Source organism: Pagrus pagrus, assembly GCF_965226575.1.
Source record: "Pagrus pagrus genome assembly, chromosome: 13".
Taxonomy (NCBI): Eukaryota; Metazoa; Chordata; class Actinopteri; order Spariformes; family Sparidae; genus Pagrus; species Pagrus pagrus.
The window spans coordinates 2,810,249-2,828,553 of NC_140197.1; the positions used below are offsets into that span (position 1 = coordinate 2,810,249).

The following is an 18,305-nucleotide window of genomic DNA, read 5'->3' on the forward strand; positions in this document are numbered from 1 at the left end:
GCATTGAAACAATTGGATAGCTGAGATCTTTTTAAATAAATGAATGGTCTTGGACACAGGGATGAGCAGGCAGAGGATCACAGTCTGATGTATTATGAGACAGGAATAAATATTTTAATTGTAGGCTCAGTCACATGAAACATAACAGACCTATATCTTCTATAATGTAGCCGATAATGACATGACAAGACAAAAATCTCTTCTTCTATGTCTTTATTTTAGACCAGCGATCAAGGAATGCCTGGGCATATGTGATTCGAGAATGTAAATTAAAGTGCACTCTGAGGATCAGGCTTCATCGTTAGGCCATGAAATACGGCTCATTTCAGTCACACAGAGACTGAACAAAGAACTTATAGGCTCGGCTGTATTAAACACACACAGCCTATATTAACATGCTTCACTATGGTCGGTAACGTGGATTGTAACGCCTTACATGACATAACTGTAGTGATATATTACTGAAATATTATGAGTAACGCCTTATATTACTCCTTTACCGCTAAAAGTGTAATGCATTGCTTTTGTAACGCGTTACCCCAACCCTGCATAGCAACTGTAACCAAGTACTATTATTGGCTATCGTATATCAGTCATGTTGATGGTACAGTGTGTTGTAACAGGGTGACTGGTGTCTGTCTCTTGTTTCTGCTCTATGTAACTTCATGTTTACTTCAACATACACGTTTTCACACATCACATTGTTCTGATGTCATGAGTTTAGTTTGTAGTTAGCACCTACATTACATCTGACAAACTGTTACACAAAAGATTTTATTTACTGCAGTGGTGTTGCACTCAGAAATGGTGGGGGGCACCAAATAACACAAAATGACACAAAAACAAAATGCCATCATGTTGCTTTAAGGTATCAGTGAGACAATGAAATAGGATGAGCTCTTATTGGAGTGGCAGCTTAACGTATTTCAAGTGTTTTTATTTACACTATAGCGTCATACTCAGGGTTGTATGTCCTCACTGGTTCGGAATGGGCAGACAACCATTAAATAGCAGGGATGGCTGAGCGGTCTGTGGTGCTGGTTCAGGTTGCAGTCTTCCCTGGAGGCGGGGCTCAAGTCCAACTTCTGACAGCTTTGGTGTTTTTCACTGGAACCACTGCTGGTCACATGATATTCGGAAAGAGCAGCCCAGCTGACAAAATACAGTATTAATAGCAGTGGTCTGACTCCAGCATTACCAAAATGGCGTATATTCTTGGCATGAGAATCTGTTCAGTAGTTTTTGTGTAATCCTGCAGACAAACCAACCAACCAACAAAAAGACACCGGGGAAAACACAACCTCCTTGGCAAAGGTGATAGAAGTTTGTAATGAAACACAACATAAATGAATGAATGTCTCAAATGAATGTCTACATTATCGTACACAGACCTTTGCCTGACAGACACTTGCGACATCTTTAAAAGGTTTGATTGGTTCAGTAGCTGCTCACAGCCATATCACCCTGAACGTGCCCAATCTCGTCTGTTTAGTACCTGGGATCAGCAGGTGCCAAAAGCTTTTTCAGTTCTCTTCACAGACAGCAGAGGGCACTGCTGTTTCTTCGGTGGAGCTTTGAAAAAACAGAGCTCATTGTGAAGGGGTTTTTCCGTCTCTCAGCCCCCCAAGACTGTGTGCACTCATCAAAAAATACAGCTCTCTCCAGGCACACAAACATGGGTGGTTTTGTCCACACAACACACCTGAAATATCTTCACCCATGGCCGAAGTTTTCCAAAAGCTCTGTTTTCTGTGAAGCGCAGAGGTAAATGCTTTGTTTTTAGAAATACTTGTATGTGTGGGGACAGGGCCTTAATATGGCACCCCAGCTCCACCAGTCCAATGAAGTCATACAGGAGGTGGTCAGAAGTGAGGGTGCACCAATTTAGTTATCGGGATGTTATGATCTTTAGGTGACAGGATGAATTGGAGACAATTATAGATCAAGAACAAGCAGTCCATGTTTTGCAATTGTGGTCAAAACGATCGTATTTATTACAAATATGAGTTATCAAATACAGGTCATACAGGTCCTCTCCACTCTGCAGCAAGGAGGTACAGAACAAGGTGGCTCCTTAGTCTCAACAGGCTTCCTCTCCCCTTAAAAACTCATGCACAGTAGAGCTTCTTATCTAGCTGTGATTTCATTCTGCAAACATGAACATCAGCTGAAGTACTACAGTTTCCCTCCCAGCCAGACTACTTTCAGCCGTCACTTCTTTGCTGACTTTTTTATAGACCACGAGCATCAACATCTTAAAAAACAGTTTGAGAGAACCAGTACTGTATTGGACTTGCTTGATACGAACACACAACACTTTCTACTCACTGTACATGATGCCTGTGTGTGTGGAGACTGCAGAGTGTTGATTAGGGGGGAGAAAGAAGTGACTTAAGACATAAGAAACCCACCATGGAGGCTCATCCTTGTTCTCAGGAACTGTCAGATATCAAATCCAGACAGCTCTGTGGTGGGTTCATGGCTCAGGTTTGTATGAGGAGGGGGGATTTGTCCCGGGGGAGGCCGGCTCAGGTGCTTGAGACTCCGGCTGTGGAGAGGGACTGGCTGCCGCTGCTGGTTCTTTCTGCACCAGCTCAGGCTCATCCTGGCCTGCCTGGGGCGGGTGGACCAGGACTCGGTCGATGAGACCAAAGTCCTGCGCCTCCATGGGGCTCATATAGCGGTCCCGTTCCATCACACTCTCTGACAGGGCAGGAAAGGCAAAAAGAAATGAGTATCCATATACAACAGGTCTTTTCCATCTTACCCCTGCAGCAGCTGAAGTCACTGATCATTTTCTCTTATTGAAGGTGTATAAATCACGCCTTCAATAAGCAAGCCTTTATATGTTGGCGGAAATCGTAATCCAGACCTCCGTCCTTCAAGAACACTAATGTGCATCACACCTGCATGGTATCTACGGATGTCAGCATCATTTAAAACTTAAATCTCTATTGGAGCCATTTGCAGGTGATGTACAGGCCCACTGTATTAAGCCTGCTTCTAGAGATTTTAAGGATTTCACACAGGTGAAATGATCTTTAAAAGAAAAGGGAAATCACGCATGTTATTGCAGAATCACATTTCACAAATTAAAATTTCAGTTCCTTTAAAGAATAAAAAAAACAATTTGGCTGCTGGGAGTAAAATCCTTGTCTCTGATTGGCTGTCACTGCTCAGATCATTCATGTGATTAAACACGTAATCACTTGAAAGCTGCTTTAACATGTTACTCTTGTTTGTGATATCTGGATAAATTAATAGAATTTGTCTATTTTATAATTAGACATCAGTGAGAAGGGGAGACCCCAAAGTCAGTCAGACACAAACTTTGAAATTAAGTTCCATACAGATGTATCATTTCTCTAAAGCTGTTATCCAATTAATGTTTACAGTGTAATTCAATGTAGAAAAACCTAATTTTCCACAGAAAGTTTAAGAACAGTTGGACTACAGTTTCAGCAGTATTTTCATCTAAATGAACTGAAGAGGCAACATCTGTGAGGCAGGACATTCCTTCAGCTTGGGACAGTAGCATACTACGGCCCTTCAAAGAAATCCCTTTAAGCCACACATTGAATTGAAGCTCTTTCAATCATTGGGTTGAAATATTAGAGGCATTCTATCCTGTTGATTTTTGGATAATACAATCCCTCAATAGTAGTTTCAGTGCGAGTGTTCTCCTCTGGAGTCTCGGGTGTACCGGTTAGCTTCAGATTCCATATCATCCCTTCTCCCTTTAACCATCTTTACAGGCTGTTCCACCATTTTGACACCCTACTCAGGGTTAGTTACCTTTTCAGTGACTGCAGTGATAGTGTCCCCAGAGACTATCTCCACCTTATCAGACAGGACTGAAATCTTGCCCTCTACAGAGTTGGATCTGCTGTTGACAAGCCTTGATAAAGTTGCAAGCAAGCAAGTCATGGCAACCGCCAGCTAGCACACAGGCCAAGTTAACTTTTTTATTCTCCTCAGCTGAGAGAGATGAAAGGTCATGCTTCTGACCCATTGTGGCCGAACGGATGAATCCCAGGCTGTGTCCAAATTCAGGGGCTGCAGCTCTCGAAGGGCACATTTGAAGGCCAATTACGTCACAAATTCAAAGGCTCCTTCAAACGCAGCACACAAATGGAGCCTGCACTTCCCTATTTTTGGAGGACGCACTACTACTATCCTTCGCGGCCTGCTATATCCTAAGATCCTTTGCGCACTGCTGCTCAGTCCCGAAACAGAAGAGGAAGCAAGAGAAAATGGCGACATAAAGTGGTGCAGACATGACATTCAAATTTAAGTAATGGGTTTATACTCGGTTTTTAGTCATTTGAACATCCAACACCATATATGTTAAACTTCAAGGGACTATAAAGCCTCCAAAATTTAACTTTCAGTTAAAATACGTGACGCTGGTAATGCTATGGTTAATATAGTTGTTATTCACCAATGGGTAAATGTTTATTTTGTAGTGTTGATAATTCAATTTGGATTTGGCACATTGTACACGGCACATTGTACACACGCAAATGAATGTACACGTTTAATAGATTTGAACCAAAACAGACTTTAATGCATGAACACCTGGTGACGCAACCAGGAAATACTCCGAAGGCTAGACCGTCCCATTTAACAATGGTGGACGCCAGAGGTGGGTGCAATTCATCGATGTGGCGATGCATCGCGATGCGTCACGTGACGATTCGGCATCGATTAATTAACGTCGATGCTTTGGTAGGTCCGCGCATTTAGACAGAAGGCGGCAAATTGGCGGTCTGTTTTGGTCCGCCAATTTGACGCCTCTGAGGGTACACTTACTGCCGCCTCCATTGCTATCTAAATCCGAGGCGTCAATGTGCCTGCAATTGCGGGACATGGGCGGAGGTGTCGATAACGTGCATTATTGTGCGACCCGCAGCCGGGAGTTTTAAAACCAGGAAACAGCTGATCACAGCAGTCAGTTCATCACTTCATCCGCGGATGTCAAGATGAGCAACTGGAAAGCCGCTGAGATCCGGGAGATGCTACCGTCTCCTCGGTCTCTGTAGCTGACAGCTAGCGGACACAACCAAACAGCTAGTAGCTGCTGACTGTCAGCTGTTGTGTAGCGGCGAGCTACGAACGGTCGCTACTTTCAAATTAAAAGCCCCCCGCTAAGAACCCAGTTCTAAAATCCAATTGGGTGCGATGTAAAGCTCTTATTTTGAAGACAACTTTGTTGTCACTGATCACTGCCCAACTTCGTGCTTCACGCCACGTCACGTCACATGTTTACGCCTCATTAAATCCAGGGCTTGACTGTTTTCAGTGTTTTCCGCCAATAGAGGGGCTCTCCTGCAAGTGGAGCTTTCCCTGGTCAAAGTTAAGTAGGTCAAAGTGCAAATGTTTACATAGTCATAAAATAAAATATTTTGTGTCTTTGAAAAATACAAGTCAAATGTTCAAAAAACCTTGTTATTTACTTTAAGTGTAGTTTTAGAGGAACTGATTTAATTGATAGGCTATTTATTTACAAATATAGCCACAGATGAAGACAAAATCAATCATGTATGGAAAAAAGCATTAAAAATCGCAATAATCGAAGAATCATGGCCAATAATCGAATCGAAGCTCCCATAATCGAGATCGAATCGAATCGTGAGGTACCCTTGTTGGAACACCCCTAGTGGACGCACCCTTCAAGGTCTCTCCAAAGGACCCGGCCTCCGTGGGCCGCAAAGGCCGCGTCCTTGAAGGCTGCAGCCCCTGAATTTGGACACAGCCCCAGTCTCAAGGACTTGCATACAAGAAGTCAAAGGAAGCTTTTTTTCCCATCTAATTTTAAAGTCTTGCTTTAAAGAGGAATTTTGCAACCTGTTAGGAAGCCATCTTGGCCCGCGATCAAGCTCTGTGTCTGTTAGCCTGAAATGACTGCCCGAGGGCAGTGCCAAGATGGCTGCCGAGTGGTAAGACCTGCCTGACAAGACTTTGGATGAGCTTAACAAACTTTTCTGAATGGGAAACTAAAAATGTGTTACATGTGCAAGACGTATACACTGTGTGTAGTATGAGCAGTATCCCATTCCAACAGCACTTCACCATCTAGTAGGAAAATGTGTGTGAGTGGAAATATAAACATCTGGGCGATCTTACCAAGGTTCTCCAGCGGCTGCCCTGTGTGTTTGGCGTAGATGAGATTGATCTGTCTCTTCAGCTTCAGGATCTCCTCCGCCTGAATGGCGATGTCTGTTGCCTGACCCTGGACACACAGCACACTGATTAATATTTCGACAACTTTACTTTGCCAACTTTTAGACTTTGTAATCACCCCCATGCTTGATTTCAGATTCTCATTAGAGGAGCTAGGGAGACCACCTTACCCTGGCTCCTCCTGAGGGCTGGTGAACCATGATGCGGGCATTGGGCAGTGAATGCCTCATGCCTGACGTTCCTGCTGCCAGGAGCAAGCTGCCCATACTGGCTGCCTGGCCAACGCACCACGTGGAGATGGGATTAAGGATGTACTGCATGGTGTCGTAAATGGCCAGGCCTGCTGTCACCACACCGCCTAAGGGGAGAGGCAGGATTTAAGCAATGGCATGAATACTCATTTATTTTTTCACGACTCTTTTTAAACCCAGAATCAAAATGAAAGGGAAATGAAGAATGAAGACGGGATTAAATAAACTATAATACTGCGCTACTTTGTTTAATTATACAATAAGCTAATGTTTATAAATATGTATATAGTTCATTTTCACTTTTCAATTCTTGTTAGTGGTTTGCATGCACAAAAAGACAGTCTGTCTTTTATCAGGAAAGAAATTAAAGCAGTAGATCTTCACGGCTGAGAAGCCTTTTTGGCTTGAGACTGAATGTGTGTTCTGGTTATGGAATTCACAACAACACATCTTTCCACCAAAGACACAGCTTATGACAACCAATCAAAAAGGGGAGGCAGTTGTTGCTCTTTATAACATCAAAAACTGTTGTTTAATAAACTAAATGTTGAATAAATGCTACATGTCAAGCACACTCATTTGCCTTGTTTCAATTTGTCCACTGGCCCGTACCTGACAGTCTCAAAAATGTAAATTGGCAGCGCTTCACTGCCGGTCTTACCAGGACTGTTGATGTACATGTGGATGGGTTTGTTGTTGCTTTCTGACTGTAGGAAGAGCAGCTGGGCAATAACCAGACTGGCTACAGAGTCATCGATCTGAGCAGAGGAGGAGTAGGAATAGAAATCACTTTGAAAACATGTTCATGAAAAAGGATCAGTCTTAAATCAGCCTCAACATCCAGAGAGACACTTACAGGACCCATTACACAAATAATTCTCTCTCTCAGGAGGCGAGAATAGATGTCATACGCTCTTTCTCCTCTGCCCTGGAAAAAAACAAAAAAGAAAGTCTTTTAACTGAGGAACACCAACACAACAAGTTTATCTCCAACTGTGACAAACAAAAAAGCTCCATTTTGTCAGCATGCGTTTTCATTGGTTTCCTGATCTCTCAGTTACTGAATTTGGTTTATTAAACGTTCATGAAATCATCTTTTAGAGACCTTCACCTGCTAAAGTTAAGTGTTTTTAGTTATATCATGCTCTATGACAATTCACCTGTGAGTGGAGACTTTACAAGTTTGAAAACTGTCCTTGTTCATGCATTCAAGGACGCTCTGACCTCTACAGCCTTTGTTATGTAAGAAATTACAACATCTATTGTGATCACACAACATGTGTTGTTTACCGACTGCTGATGGATTGGCTATTAGCACCATGTTTGTCATCTAAAAGGTTACGGTGCACATTGGAAGTTTGTTTGTTTCTGCTCCATCTTTGGTGCTGTAAACAACTGCCACATCCCACCTGCGCACATATTTATTGTATGCAGTATGTACTAATATCAAATTATATATGAAAAAAGGTCACATCGGGTACATCCGAAGAGGCGGGACGTCGGCTCTCTATAGAGATGTCATAAATAGTGCAACAATAAGCAACATGGCAGCTGTGAACGCAGCTCAGCAGTTGAAGTCTCACTCACCGTCTGCTCCACAACTATGGGTATGAGAGGACTCCTCCATACAGGACTGTGGTGGATGGACCTGCTGTGTTTCACTGCCAAGCCTCCAATCTGTAACACCCTCTGACAGACACACACATATTAAATTTAGTGAGAGCTTGAGCTTAAGCTCAAATCATTTCTTGAAGTCGGTAATCACACATCTTTGAGTTTAGCACTGCTTTACATTACTGTGTAACCTGGGCTAAATTTGTGTTAAATGCAAAACTGTTCATTATGATTATTCTCTGCCATCTGCATTGTGTTTCTGTCCATTCACCTTAACAAAACGTGCATTTATTACCATGTCAAATATATTAGTTGTTCCCTATAAATACATGATGGGGTGAGAGGTTGTGTATGTATTACAGCTTCTTATAACTGTAGGTGAATTTGCTCTAGACTTCTGACAATGTGCCCAACAAATGAGTTGAACATTGAACGCAACACATTATTATTCCAGACAATTTATTTTCAGCGTTTAATTTCCACAGTTTAACCGTGACGATGAAACGTCAGCTGACACTTCTGTGACGTTACCTGAGCAACACGCTCCACCGTTACGTTACATCACCAAAAAACAACCGTGAGTTCATAAGTTTTATTATTACGACTGCTGGACTTGTTTTTGTCTTTTGTTTCCCATACGGAATCCCACATGTCTTTGTAGCAGACAGCATGTCATGTAAGGTTACAGTATGGAGCTGACGGGTTTAGAGGTGATGCTATGAGGCAACGTTACACAAGCTGTTAGCTAACCCGCTAAACAATACGGACAGATAGACAGAGAGACAGACGGACTGACAGACAGGACCCACCGCACTAACATCACCGCAGTGAGCTGCTGCAGCCCCACTCACACACAGCCTCTCCGACACGTCTTATACTCACTCGTAACAGCATTCTGAAGTCGTTCAGCTTTCTCTATGAGGTGACAGGTGACCCCCCAGATACACCGGAACCACTTCCAGAGTGACCTTTGAACCGCTCTCTTCTTCGTGGGAGGATCTCACTCACCTCATCAGCGCCCCCTGTAGGGCGGGTTTCAGTGCTTTTCACCCACAAAGGCTCGAACTCCCTCATGAACAAGTCTTTATTACTGGGAAATGATCCACACAGGATGTCACACCGCATAGCTGCACCCTGTGACATAACACAACCATTACAGTTATTAGGAAGACCTTGTTTAAACAAGATTGGGATGAGAAAAATGTTTTATATGTACACCCAAAAGCAAATGGAGGAAGAGCACACCCTCCTTAATTTGTTTTCTAAATGAAATTAAAAACCATGCTGTCTAAAGATAATCTGTGTCTAAATGACTCCGATGAAGTAATGTCTAAGTCTTTTGCAATTTAGTCCTTATAGTTTACATTTTGTTATGTTGTGTTAAAATGACTTGTTTATGTTGTTTTTGTCTTTTCTTTTCTACTGATTTTGTTTTGTCACACAATGCAGATGTATGTATGACATATATACACTAACTACTGTATATGCATATGACTGGAGATGTATATATGTAAGTATAACATGAGTCTGTCAACTGAATTGATAAATAAAGGTAAGGAAAAAAGGATCAAATTCCCATCACTTTCATTAATATCCTTCATAATTACATTCTAATATAGTCTCTTCTATAATTATGCTTTATAAATACATGGATAAGTATCAGCTGTTAGCTATTTCACATAAACCCCAGACATTAGGAACCATCACCATCAAATACTGTGTTACAAGACATGATGTCAGCAACTTTATTTTGTGTGTGTATGTGTCAGGCCCACTGCAATGAGGAACAGGAAGAAAGAGCACATTAAGATTCAACTTTATCAAATAATTGGAGGTTAAAGGAAAAGTAACACTTTGCATTTCGTTTTACAATCTATTTTAATAAGGATGACTGAAATGATTTATTGATGTTGTCAGTTCTCTGGGATGCTCTCATGGAGCCCTGACACAGACAAATGAAGATGATGAAACAAATTGTTAATTTAGACAAAAAAAAGAAAGAAATGTGTTTGGATTTATCTAATGGTGTTTTGTTTTGTTTTTATAGAACATAGAATACTCTTCTTAAAAATATTTCTATGCTGAGAATATCATTTCTTAATTCATAAGTAGTTTTTTTTTTTTCGACCCCACCATAAATAATTTTTCAAAGCTTTGCAAATAGTGAAGTACAAAAGGGACGACAAAATGAAGGTAACAAAACAATTTGGTAACCCTTTAATTTACAAGCTATTAATTACATAGTATTGTGAAGAAATAATATCATGAAATGAGTATAATGACAAGCTGTAGTACTGTGAAGTATTACAGAGGTAATTAATGCATAATATATAAGATGTATGTAATATAATAAGAGGTTTGTGCTGTAATTACATGGGAATTAAGCTAACACAATACTGGTGACTGATTGTTACTGACTATTTGTGTCACATCAGAAACATTGGCTGTTAGCAGGTTGTGTGGTCTCATCTTTTAGCTTTCTGCATGTCAATAATGTTGTTGTTCAAAATAAATGCAGCAGCCAGTTTCTACAAAGTAGCCAACAACTTTCAGTACAATAAAGCTAACATAGTTGTAATTTCCACCATCTTACCTTCCAAGAAGAGCGGTAGCCACAGCAACAGTTCAAATGATGTGGCAACAACCTATAATTACCAATCAAACCTGATTATTCTGCATTCATTTTATCTGGAATTACACAATACTGTACAGTAATTACCAGTAAATCTAAAAATACAACTTGTCAGTGTAGTGATTTAACTGATTTTAGTTTTGTTATTTCTTCACATTTCTCTCACTTTACCACACAAGTTTCATTCTTGTTGTACCTCACTGATGACGGGACTAGTCTTTAGTCGTGCACGTTAATCCAAATATGATTTTGTGCATGATATTTTGATTTCATTCTTGTCTCATTTCCTTGAGGTACTTCTGTCTTTTGTTGTTATCTCAGGCTTTAAAGTAAACACAATGAATAGAAAAGTAATGCTTATTTAAAAACACTGGGTGCAATAATAATGTGGCACACTGAATTTACACCCAGATACTGACTGCATGAATAATTGTTCTTAAAATCTGCACTTTGCATTGATTTATTTCATTTTTTTATAAACCTTCAGGTACCCGGCTACTGTTGCAAGTGCAAACATTTATGTTGATATGGACAGTTTGGTTGTTGTTGACTGTGGGGGGAATGCAAGCAGGTCTATATTTGATCATGACTCAACTAAAGGTTTCTTAGGGGGCAGTAACTTCATCACAGAGACAGAATTTACTTAACAAACAACACAAGTTATTCTGTCAGAAGAAGGCTGTCTTGTAGAGTCTCAGAGGATGAGGAGCAGTTTCTTAACTACTTAAAGTAGTAGGGTCTATTTACTGATAAATCCCAGTGATTGATTAGTGTCAGTAACAGAAGGGCGTATGTAAGGTGTTTCAAAGCTACAGTGACACATGGTGGTGGAAGATTCAAGTCTGAGGCTATTTTCAGACTCCTGCACAGAACTGACTCTGACCGAGGAGAAGCACCACTCCATTCTTCAGAGACATGCTCCACCCTCTGGTTTGATCTTTGTGGAGAAGGATTTATACTGCAACAGGATAATGAGCGCAAACACACCTCAAAGCGTTCACACAATTACTGAAGACCAAAGAAGACCACTGTCCTGGACTGTCCTCCATGTCAGCTCGAGGCAACGTTTCACTGGTATTGTTCCCCTGATGTTTCACCTCTCATCCACAGTGAAGGTTTCTACAGACAGAAGCACGGCTGTGCCATGGGCACGGTGTCCCTAATAGTGGCCAACCTCTACATGGAAGAAGGCCTTGATTACCTTCACAGGAATTGGTCCTAGCCACTGGTTCAGGTATGTGGATGACACCTGGGTCAAAATCAGAAGGGAAGTGGAAGCCTTCAGAGAACATATAAATGCTGTGGACAATAACATCAAATTCACACAGGAAGATGTCAGAGGAGACAGTCTGCCCTTCTTGGACTGTGCAGTACACATTGACGAAGACAGAAGCCTCAACATTGAGGTGTACAGAAAACCTACACACACAGATCAATACTTGCTGTTTGACTCTCATCCCCAACTGGAGCACAAGCTGGAGGTTAGGGTTAGGGTTTGCTATCTAGGCCCAGTTCAATGTTACCAGTCTTTGAAGAAAAGGTGCTGATAGTTCCTTGGCTGATGAGCCAGGTAGGAGAACATTGTATCCCAATGTTGAACAGTGCTGTTTTTGCTGTGCAAGGTCTGATGAAAGACAGCAGGTGGAGGAAACTGGTCACTGTTTTCCTTTGCTGGGATAGCAGCTTGGTGCTAACTTGCTTCGTTTTCCTTGGATTATTTAGTTAGCTTTGCATCGCAGCTGCTGGTGCTAACTGAGCTGGAATACTAGCAGGACCTTGCGTTGCTGGTGTGAGAAGTTCTTTGGGCCTGCTGGAAATGCAGTTGGCAGCTATTGGTCCCAGAAGAATACAGGAGAAGTGAACTTGAGGGCAGGCAGCCCCTTAGGGAACGAGGTGGAGAAGAGCCAGAACATAGGAAGGAGCTGGAGGTTTGACTCTCTGGTCAGTGGGGGGTCTGGCACCCTGACCAGCTCAAAGTAGCTCAAAGTAGCTCAAAGCTGGGTCTCTTGGCAGTCTTTGCACCTAGGTGTGAAAACTGGGAAATTCTGGGGAACTGAGTTCAGTTCAGAGTCCATTTTGAAATCCACAATGAACAACTTCATCTGTGGATCCCAACACATCACATGCACTCAGAAACGGTGGGGGCGCCAAATCACACAAAATGACAATTTCTTTATAATGTTGCTTTAAGTAAAATATCCAAATACATCCTCCACCATTAGAAGTAGGCTGTCCCAATTTAAGTGAATTAACAAACAAGACACTTTAAAGCAATGGCTTTCTGTGTGTGTGTGTGTGTGTGTGTGTGTGTGTGCTTGGCTTGTGGGTGGGGGGAGTAAAGAAGCAGTGAGTGAATAGGGTTTTTATTGTGAAGGCTCTCACCGGACGCTGTGTTTTATTTCAGGCCAGCAGTGAATGGTTCCTGTGACTGCTCACTCACTCTCCCTGTAACTTGGACTCAGTCATGTCAAACAACAGCGCCGCCAGCAGCAGCCTGGCCCTCGCCCAGAAGGCAGTGAAGCAGCTTCGTCTCGAGGCCAGTGTCCGTCGGATAAAGGTATGTAGTCACAACTCAACACTTCCTAAAACTGGATCAAACCTCTCCTGTGCGTGTGACCACCGCTTTGAAGTGCGTTATGAGCTTAGTGTCGCGTGCTACAACTGGGCCTAATTATTTCACTGCTGTCAATTTACTGATCACAATTTTTATTAGCTCAAAACTATTATATTTTTACTAAAATATTTTTTTCTTGTACATCTTACCGATGAGGAACTTAGCTGCTGAATATAAAACTCACTGGCTGTGTTGGTATAGTAGCTCTGTGATTGGGTAAACCAGCTGTTAAGTTTAGGAAATGTTTCCCTATGCGCTCCTGTGAAAAGTAGTGTTTTTTTCTCTTTGTATATCTCTGTGTATAAAGTATCTCACATTGTACGAGTCTCTAATTTAAACTCCAAATACATAAAGAATACATTTTTTTCAAGCTGGCTCGTGTTATAAGTCATTGGAAAGCCATGTGAGTGTGATTTCCTGGTGTGCAGTGTGGTGCAGTGAAATGGTAGCAGACAGACTTCTGTGTGCCAGTGCAGCACACTGATAGCTTTGTTGATTGTGCTGCTGTGTGACTGGTGTGATTGTTGGGTGGCTACTTATTTTAGAACAGAAGTCAGACTAGCTTCAAGTGTGTGTCTGTGTTAAGCACCCCAGCAGAATTTCACTCAGCCAACAGATTCTTGTAATTAGTAAAAGTCCAAACAGCAGTGTGTTTATAAATACTTAAGGCTTGCATTTGGGATATTGTCAAGATAGTAGGATCAATATCTATGAAGGTTGAAGTGATTACTGTGATTTGATTCAAGGGCATATTAACAGCAACAACCTGCATCAATTTCATGTCTATGTTAAGTCTATGTCACATAAACTACAGTACTGTCTTTGTCAAAGCACTACAATAATACTGACGAGACCTTAAAGGGAGACTATGTTGTATGTATGCAATAACAAGACATATGTAACTAAGAGATAACAGCCTTCCTCTTACGAATGAAAAGTTACATTCATAAACAACAAAACAAGCTCAGGTCCATCCACTCAGAGGTCTGTAGTCGGGAAGTTAGCTGGTAGCTGTAAAAACCATAACCTCACTAAAAAATTATGGTCTGACTTTTAGTCCCTAATGTTTGTCACACCCCCAACACATTTACAGTATGAGATCCTGTACTTCTCATAAGGCAAATTACATCTGTCATAGAGGCAGAGCACGTCACATCATATTCTGAAAATCACCCTCCATACAGGAAAACAGTCATCCCCAAAACAGAGGTTAGCAACTGCTGTTTTTAACACACGTAAACACTTTATCAGTCAAATGTGGGGTATTTACTGATGTATTTTATATCGTAGAACAAAATGTAACAATATCTTACACAGACCTTGTGTGCGGCATTTAACAAAAAATATATAAAAATTAAAAAAGGCCTCATTCCTGCAACACTCTTTATGCAACCAAGGGGGGGAAAAGCTAAGAAAATGCCTGTAACAGATATGTACAAAATGCATTGTAGCAGCTGTGTTCTCGCTCCTCCTCAGGCACAATACTCTTCAGTTTAACAAATTTTCTTCAATAAACCAATGTCATCAGATCATGTGGAGGCCCTCTTGAACATACCACCTAAAGAAAAAACACCAACAAAAACAAGCTTATTAAAAGAAATTATGAGTCAGAAGTCTTGCTGCACACATAACGTTAGCATACTGAGGCTCAGGATCCCCCAGTGTCCCCATTCTTCCTGCTGATGCCCACTGCCTGTATCGACGTTTGTCTTCATAAAGGCTCAGTATCTCAGTTCAGCAGCTTCTTTACCCTGTCGATAATGGAAGAAGAAAAGGTCTTTATTTGATCACATATCATACAATGTACAACATAATGAAAGTGGTACTCTGCATTTAGCCCTTCCTGAGGGAGCAGTGGGCACCAACTCCAGATGTGAGATGTTGGACCTAGTGCATTCCACCAAACCTTGTTATGAACACATCTGCTTATCTTGCCAAGAGCCGCCAACATATTCTGACTTTTAGCCTATAATATGGCCCAAGCTCCAAAAACACTGGATCCTACACCTAACCATAATGTAAACTGATAGTGTCATTCACCAAATATTAGACTCATTTGAGATGAGCCAGGCCTGAGTAGAACTGACGTGCTCTGACGTCATGAACACATGGGCAATGACGAGCTGGACACAGATTTAAAAGTTGGTCTCCACCAACCGCAAGACTCGGGGCATGATGGGAAACACCTGGCTATCATCTGATCTAGGAGCTGATTGATTAGATGTTGACTCAACTCTGATTTTCAAGCTTTATTCTGTTAACAGAATACATGTTGTGGCTGAATACATTCATATAAACAGTATTCAGTTGTCCATTTTAAAGGAGCATTCTGTAGTTTTGGTGAAGAAACGTTAATGAGAAGAGAAAGATCTTCATTAACTGATTTTAAACAAATTAAATAATCAAATTCTCTCCTTGTTTTCATAACTGAATAAACTGAATGAACAAACCGACCTTAAAGGACAACACAATTTATACCGTTTTACTTTGTTTATATGTGGCGGACCCTGCCACCTTTCTAGCTTCAAACAGTGTTCTGGGACCTTATTTTCCTCTGAGAACAGCTTCTTTATTCACTTATGGAAAAAGTTTATATTATTACCTCATTTATATTGTAAATATTAAGTTTAATTTTTTTGTCACTCCAAAACTACAAGTGCCCCTTTAATATTTGACTCATTTAGTCAGTTCAAATAAAGTATATAGCAACACAAAAACTTCTGGTGAGTGGGATTTGAGGATTCTTAAAATAGCCTGTGTACAGATGTGAAGCCCTGAAGCCTAAATATCTGACATAGCATTAATGAAAGCTATCGTCTTGTATTTGGTCCCTATGTGTTTGACTGTTAATGTTTCCAGTTTATTTATGTCGTTTGAGAGGAACATGTCAGCTTAGCAAACTGAGATGAAGCTGATTTACATGACAGTTTGTGTAAAATGGAGGATGATCCGTGAACAGAAATCACAGATCAATTGTGTAGCATTTTGATAAGCTGCCCTGCCATAATTAACAATTGGGCACACTATATAGACTGATATATGTGGCTGATGACATTTTAATCAATCCGAATTAGCAATCTAACAGGATGTGAGTGTTTCTGTGACTTCCTGTACAGACAAGGGCAGGTGGAAAAATGTCCGCAACTTTTTGTCTCTGCCCCCCTGCTGCTGATCTCATCCACTCTCCATGTGAGGCGCTGTTCATCTCAAATGAGCCCTAATGTAATATATGGAATAACTTACAGGTTTCTCAGGCTGCTGCAGAACTGAAGACCTTCTGTTTGCAAAATGCCCACAAAGACCCCCTCCTCACCGGGGTGCCCTCCAGTGATAACCCATTCAGGCCTCCCAAGTCATGTGTCCTCCTCTGAGGTGTGAGTGCAGCTCTCTTGGCATGAACATGAATTTATCAGATATTTTTTATGTTCTTAACTGATTTTCTTTTTTGAATATTTTTTTCTATTATTCCTCTTTGAGCTGCTAAACAATGACCCCGCTTATCTTGTAGAGCACAAGACACATCCCTTCAAGCTAAATGTGTTTCTCGTCTTTTTAGGGCCGTGGAGGGGCGCAAAAGGCTCAGACAGACGCCTGGTCATTCATCTGATTTCTGTCATGTGCCCCACTGCCTCTGAAGATAAAGAAGCCAAGAACGCACACGCTCACACACACACACACACACACACACACACACACACACACACACACACACACACGTTGTTACTGGAGCAGCTAAGGAATGATGCTGACAACTTCAGCTGAAAAATGCAGTAATTGCTGTACCTACTGTCACAGGATGTGTGATTCTGTGTGTTTATGATGTTTTGCTCCTTTCAGAGCTCAGCGGTCTGGTTCTATGGTAGCTTTACACAACAGGCCTCACAATAATGCTGATTCTGTTTTTATGACCATATTCAATATTTTGACCACTTGGTAACACCTGCTTTTACAGTAGAAGTGAACTTTTTTACAGTGGTTTCTATTGGAAACACAAAAGTCCTGGAGTTGATGACAAGTTGACTGAAAACCCCACTGAAAGTCACAGTGGCAGATACCAGCTTCCTCTCTGATTTGTTTCTATTTATGGAGAAATCATCTTAATCATCAATGTGTCTTTTCTTTTGTACATGTTTATAAATTGTTTATAAAATACCAAATCTGTGCCACGTATGAGCACAAAAATAAACTGGGTCATTTACACACCAGACGATGTATTTTTAACACCCTTTTTTACACCTTTGGTAAAGAAATGAGGAAGTATGCAGACGTGATAAGCTGCTGATGGCTGATGGGTAATTGCTGATCTTGTCCAGCTCTCTCACGTGCACTGTTATCATTCTTTCAATTCATTAAAAGTTGCCCTCTGTTTATATAATCTGTCTGTGAAGCTGTATCTGGCATGAACTCTGCATCCTCGTTCTAACAAATACCAACAATATTAAAGCAACATGATGTCACTGTTTCCCCTTAAACTACCAGCTTCAGAGTCATGTTGATGGTGCAGTGTGTTGTAACAGGGCGAATGGTGTCTCTGTCTTTTGTTTCTGCTCTGTGTAACTTCAGTGAGAGAGTAGGATCACAGCGGTACATACGTGTTTACCTCAACATACAAGTTTTCGAACACATCACAATGTTATGAGTTGAGTTTGTAGTTATGCTGCGTTCCATTGCAAATCGAAAGTCCATATTTAAGAGTGGGCCTTCCTCAGGAAAACATGGACACTCGCTGCAAATGGGTGTTTGAACGGAATGTCTGCAAACTTCACGAGCAGCTACAGCAGCTGATTTAACTAATTAGGGCAGTTATTAAAAGACAGGCGGGGTCGGCTCCCGCTGCACTCTCACAAAGACTTCTATTGAGAACAAATCAACTGAATGGAAGTGAAAATGACAACTACAAAGTTGTATTTACTGCAGCAACAGAAAAGATTAGTTTCTGACTTTTTGACTACAAAATGATCACATAAATCATGTCTTTAGTTGTAGTTTCGAGACCTTTCAGCGCTCAGTT

At 41.2% G+C, this 18,305-nt stretch overlaps 1 protein-coding gene and 1 long non-coding RNA gene across 2 annotated transcripts; one reads left to right on the plus strand and one right to left on the minus strand.

Annotated features, from left to right (window-relative positions):
• Window positions 1-1,970: 1,970 nt before the first annotated feature.
• clpp (caseinolytic mitochondrial matrix peptidase proteolytic subunit) lies at window positions 1,971-9,042 on the minus strand. The gene is made up of 7 exons (XM_084371110.1): window positions 8,931-9,042; window positions 8,022-8,123; window positions 7,291-7,362; window positions 7,096-7,192; window positions 6,354-6,541; window positions 6,127-6,232; window positions 1,971-2,703 (listed from the first exon to the last, which is right to left on the minus strand). The coding sequence occupies exons 1-7, from the start codon at window positions 8,940-8,942 to the stop codon at window positions 2,477-2,479; spliced, it is 804 nt and encodes a 267-aa protein (XP_084227236.1). The 5' UTR covers window positions 8,943-9,042; the 3' UTR covers window positions 1,971-2,476.
• Window positions 9,043-13,101: 4,059 nt separating this feature from the next.
• Window positions 13,102-17,497, plus strand: LOC311267864. The gene is made up of 2 exons (XR_014623885.1): window positions 13,102-13,237; window positions 16,851-17,497. It is a non-coding gene; the product is annotated as an uncharacterized lncRNA (long non-coding RNA).
• The last annotated feature ends 808 nt before the right edge of the window (window positions 17,498-18,305 follow it).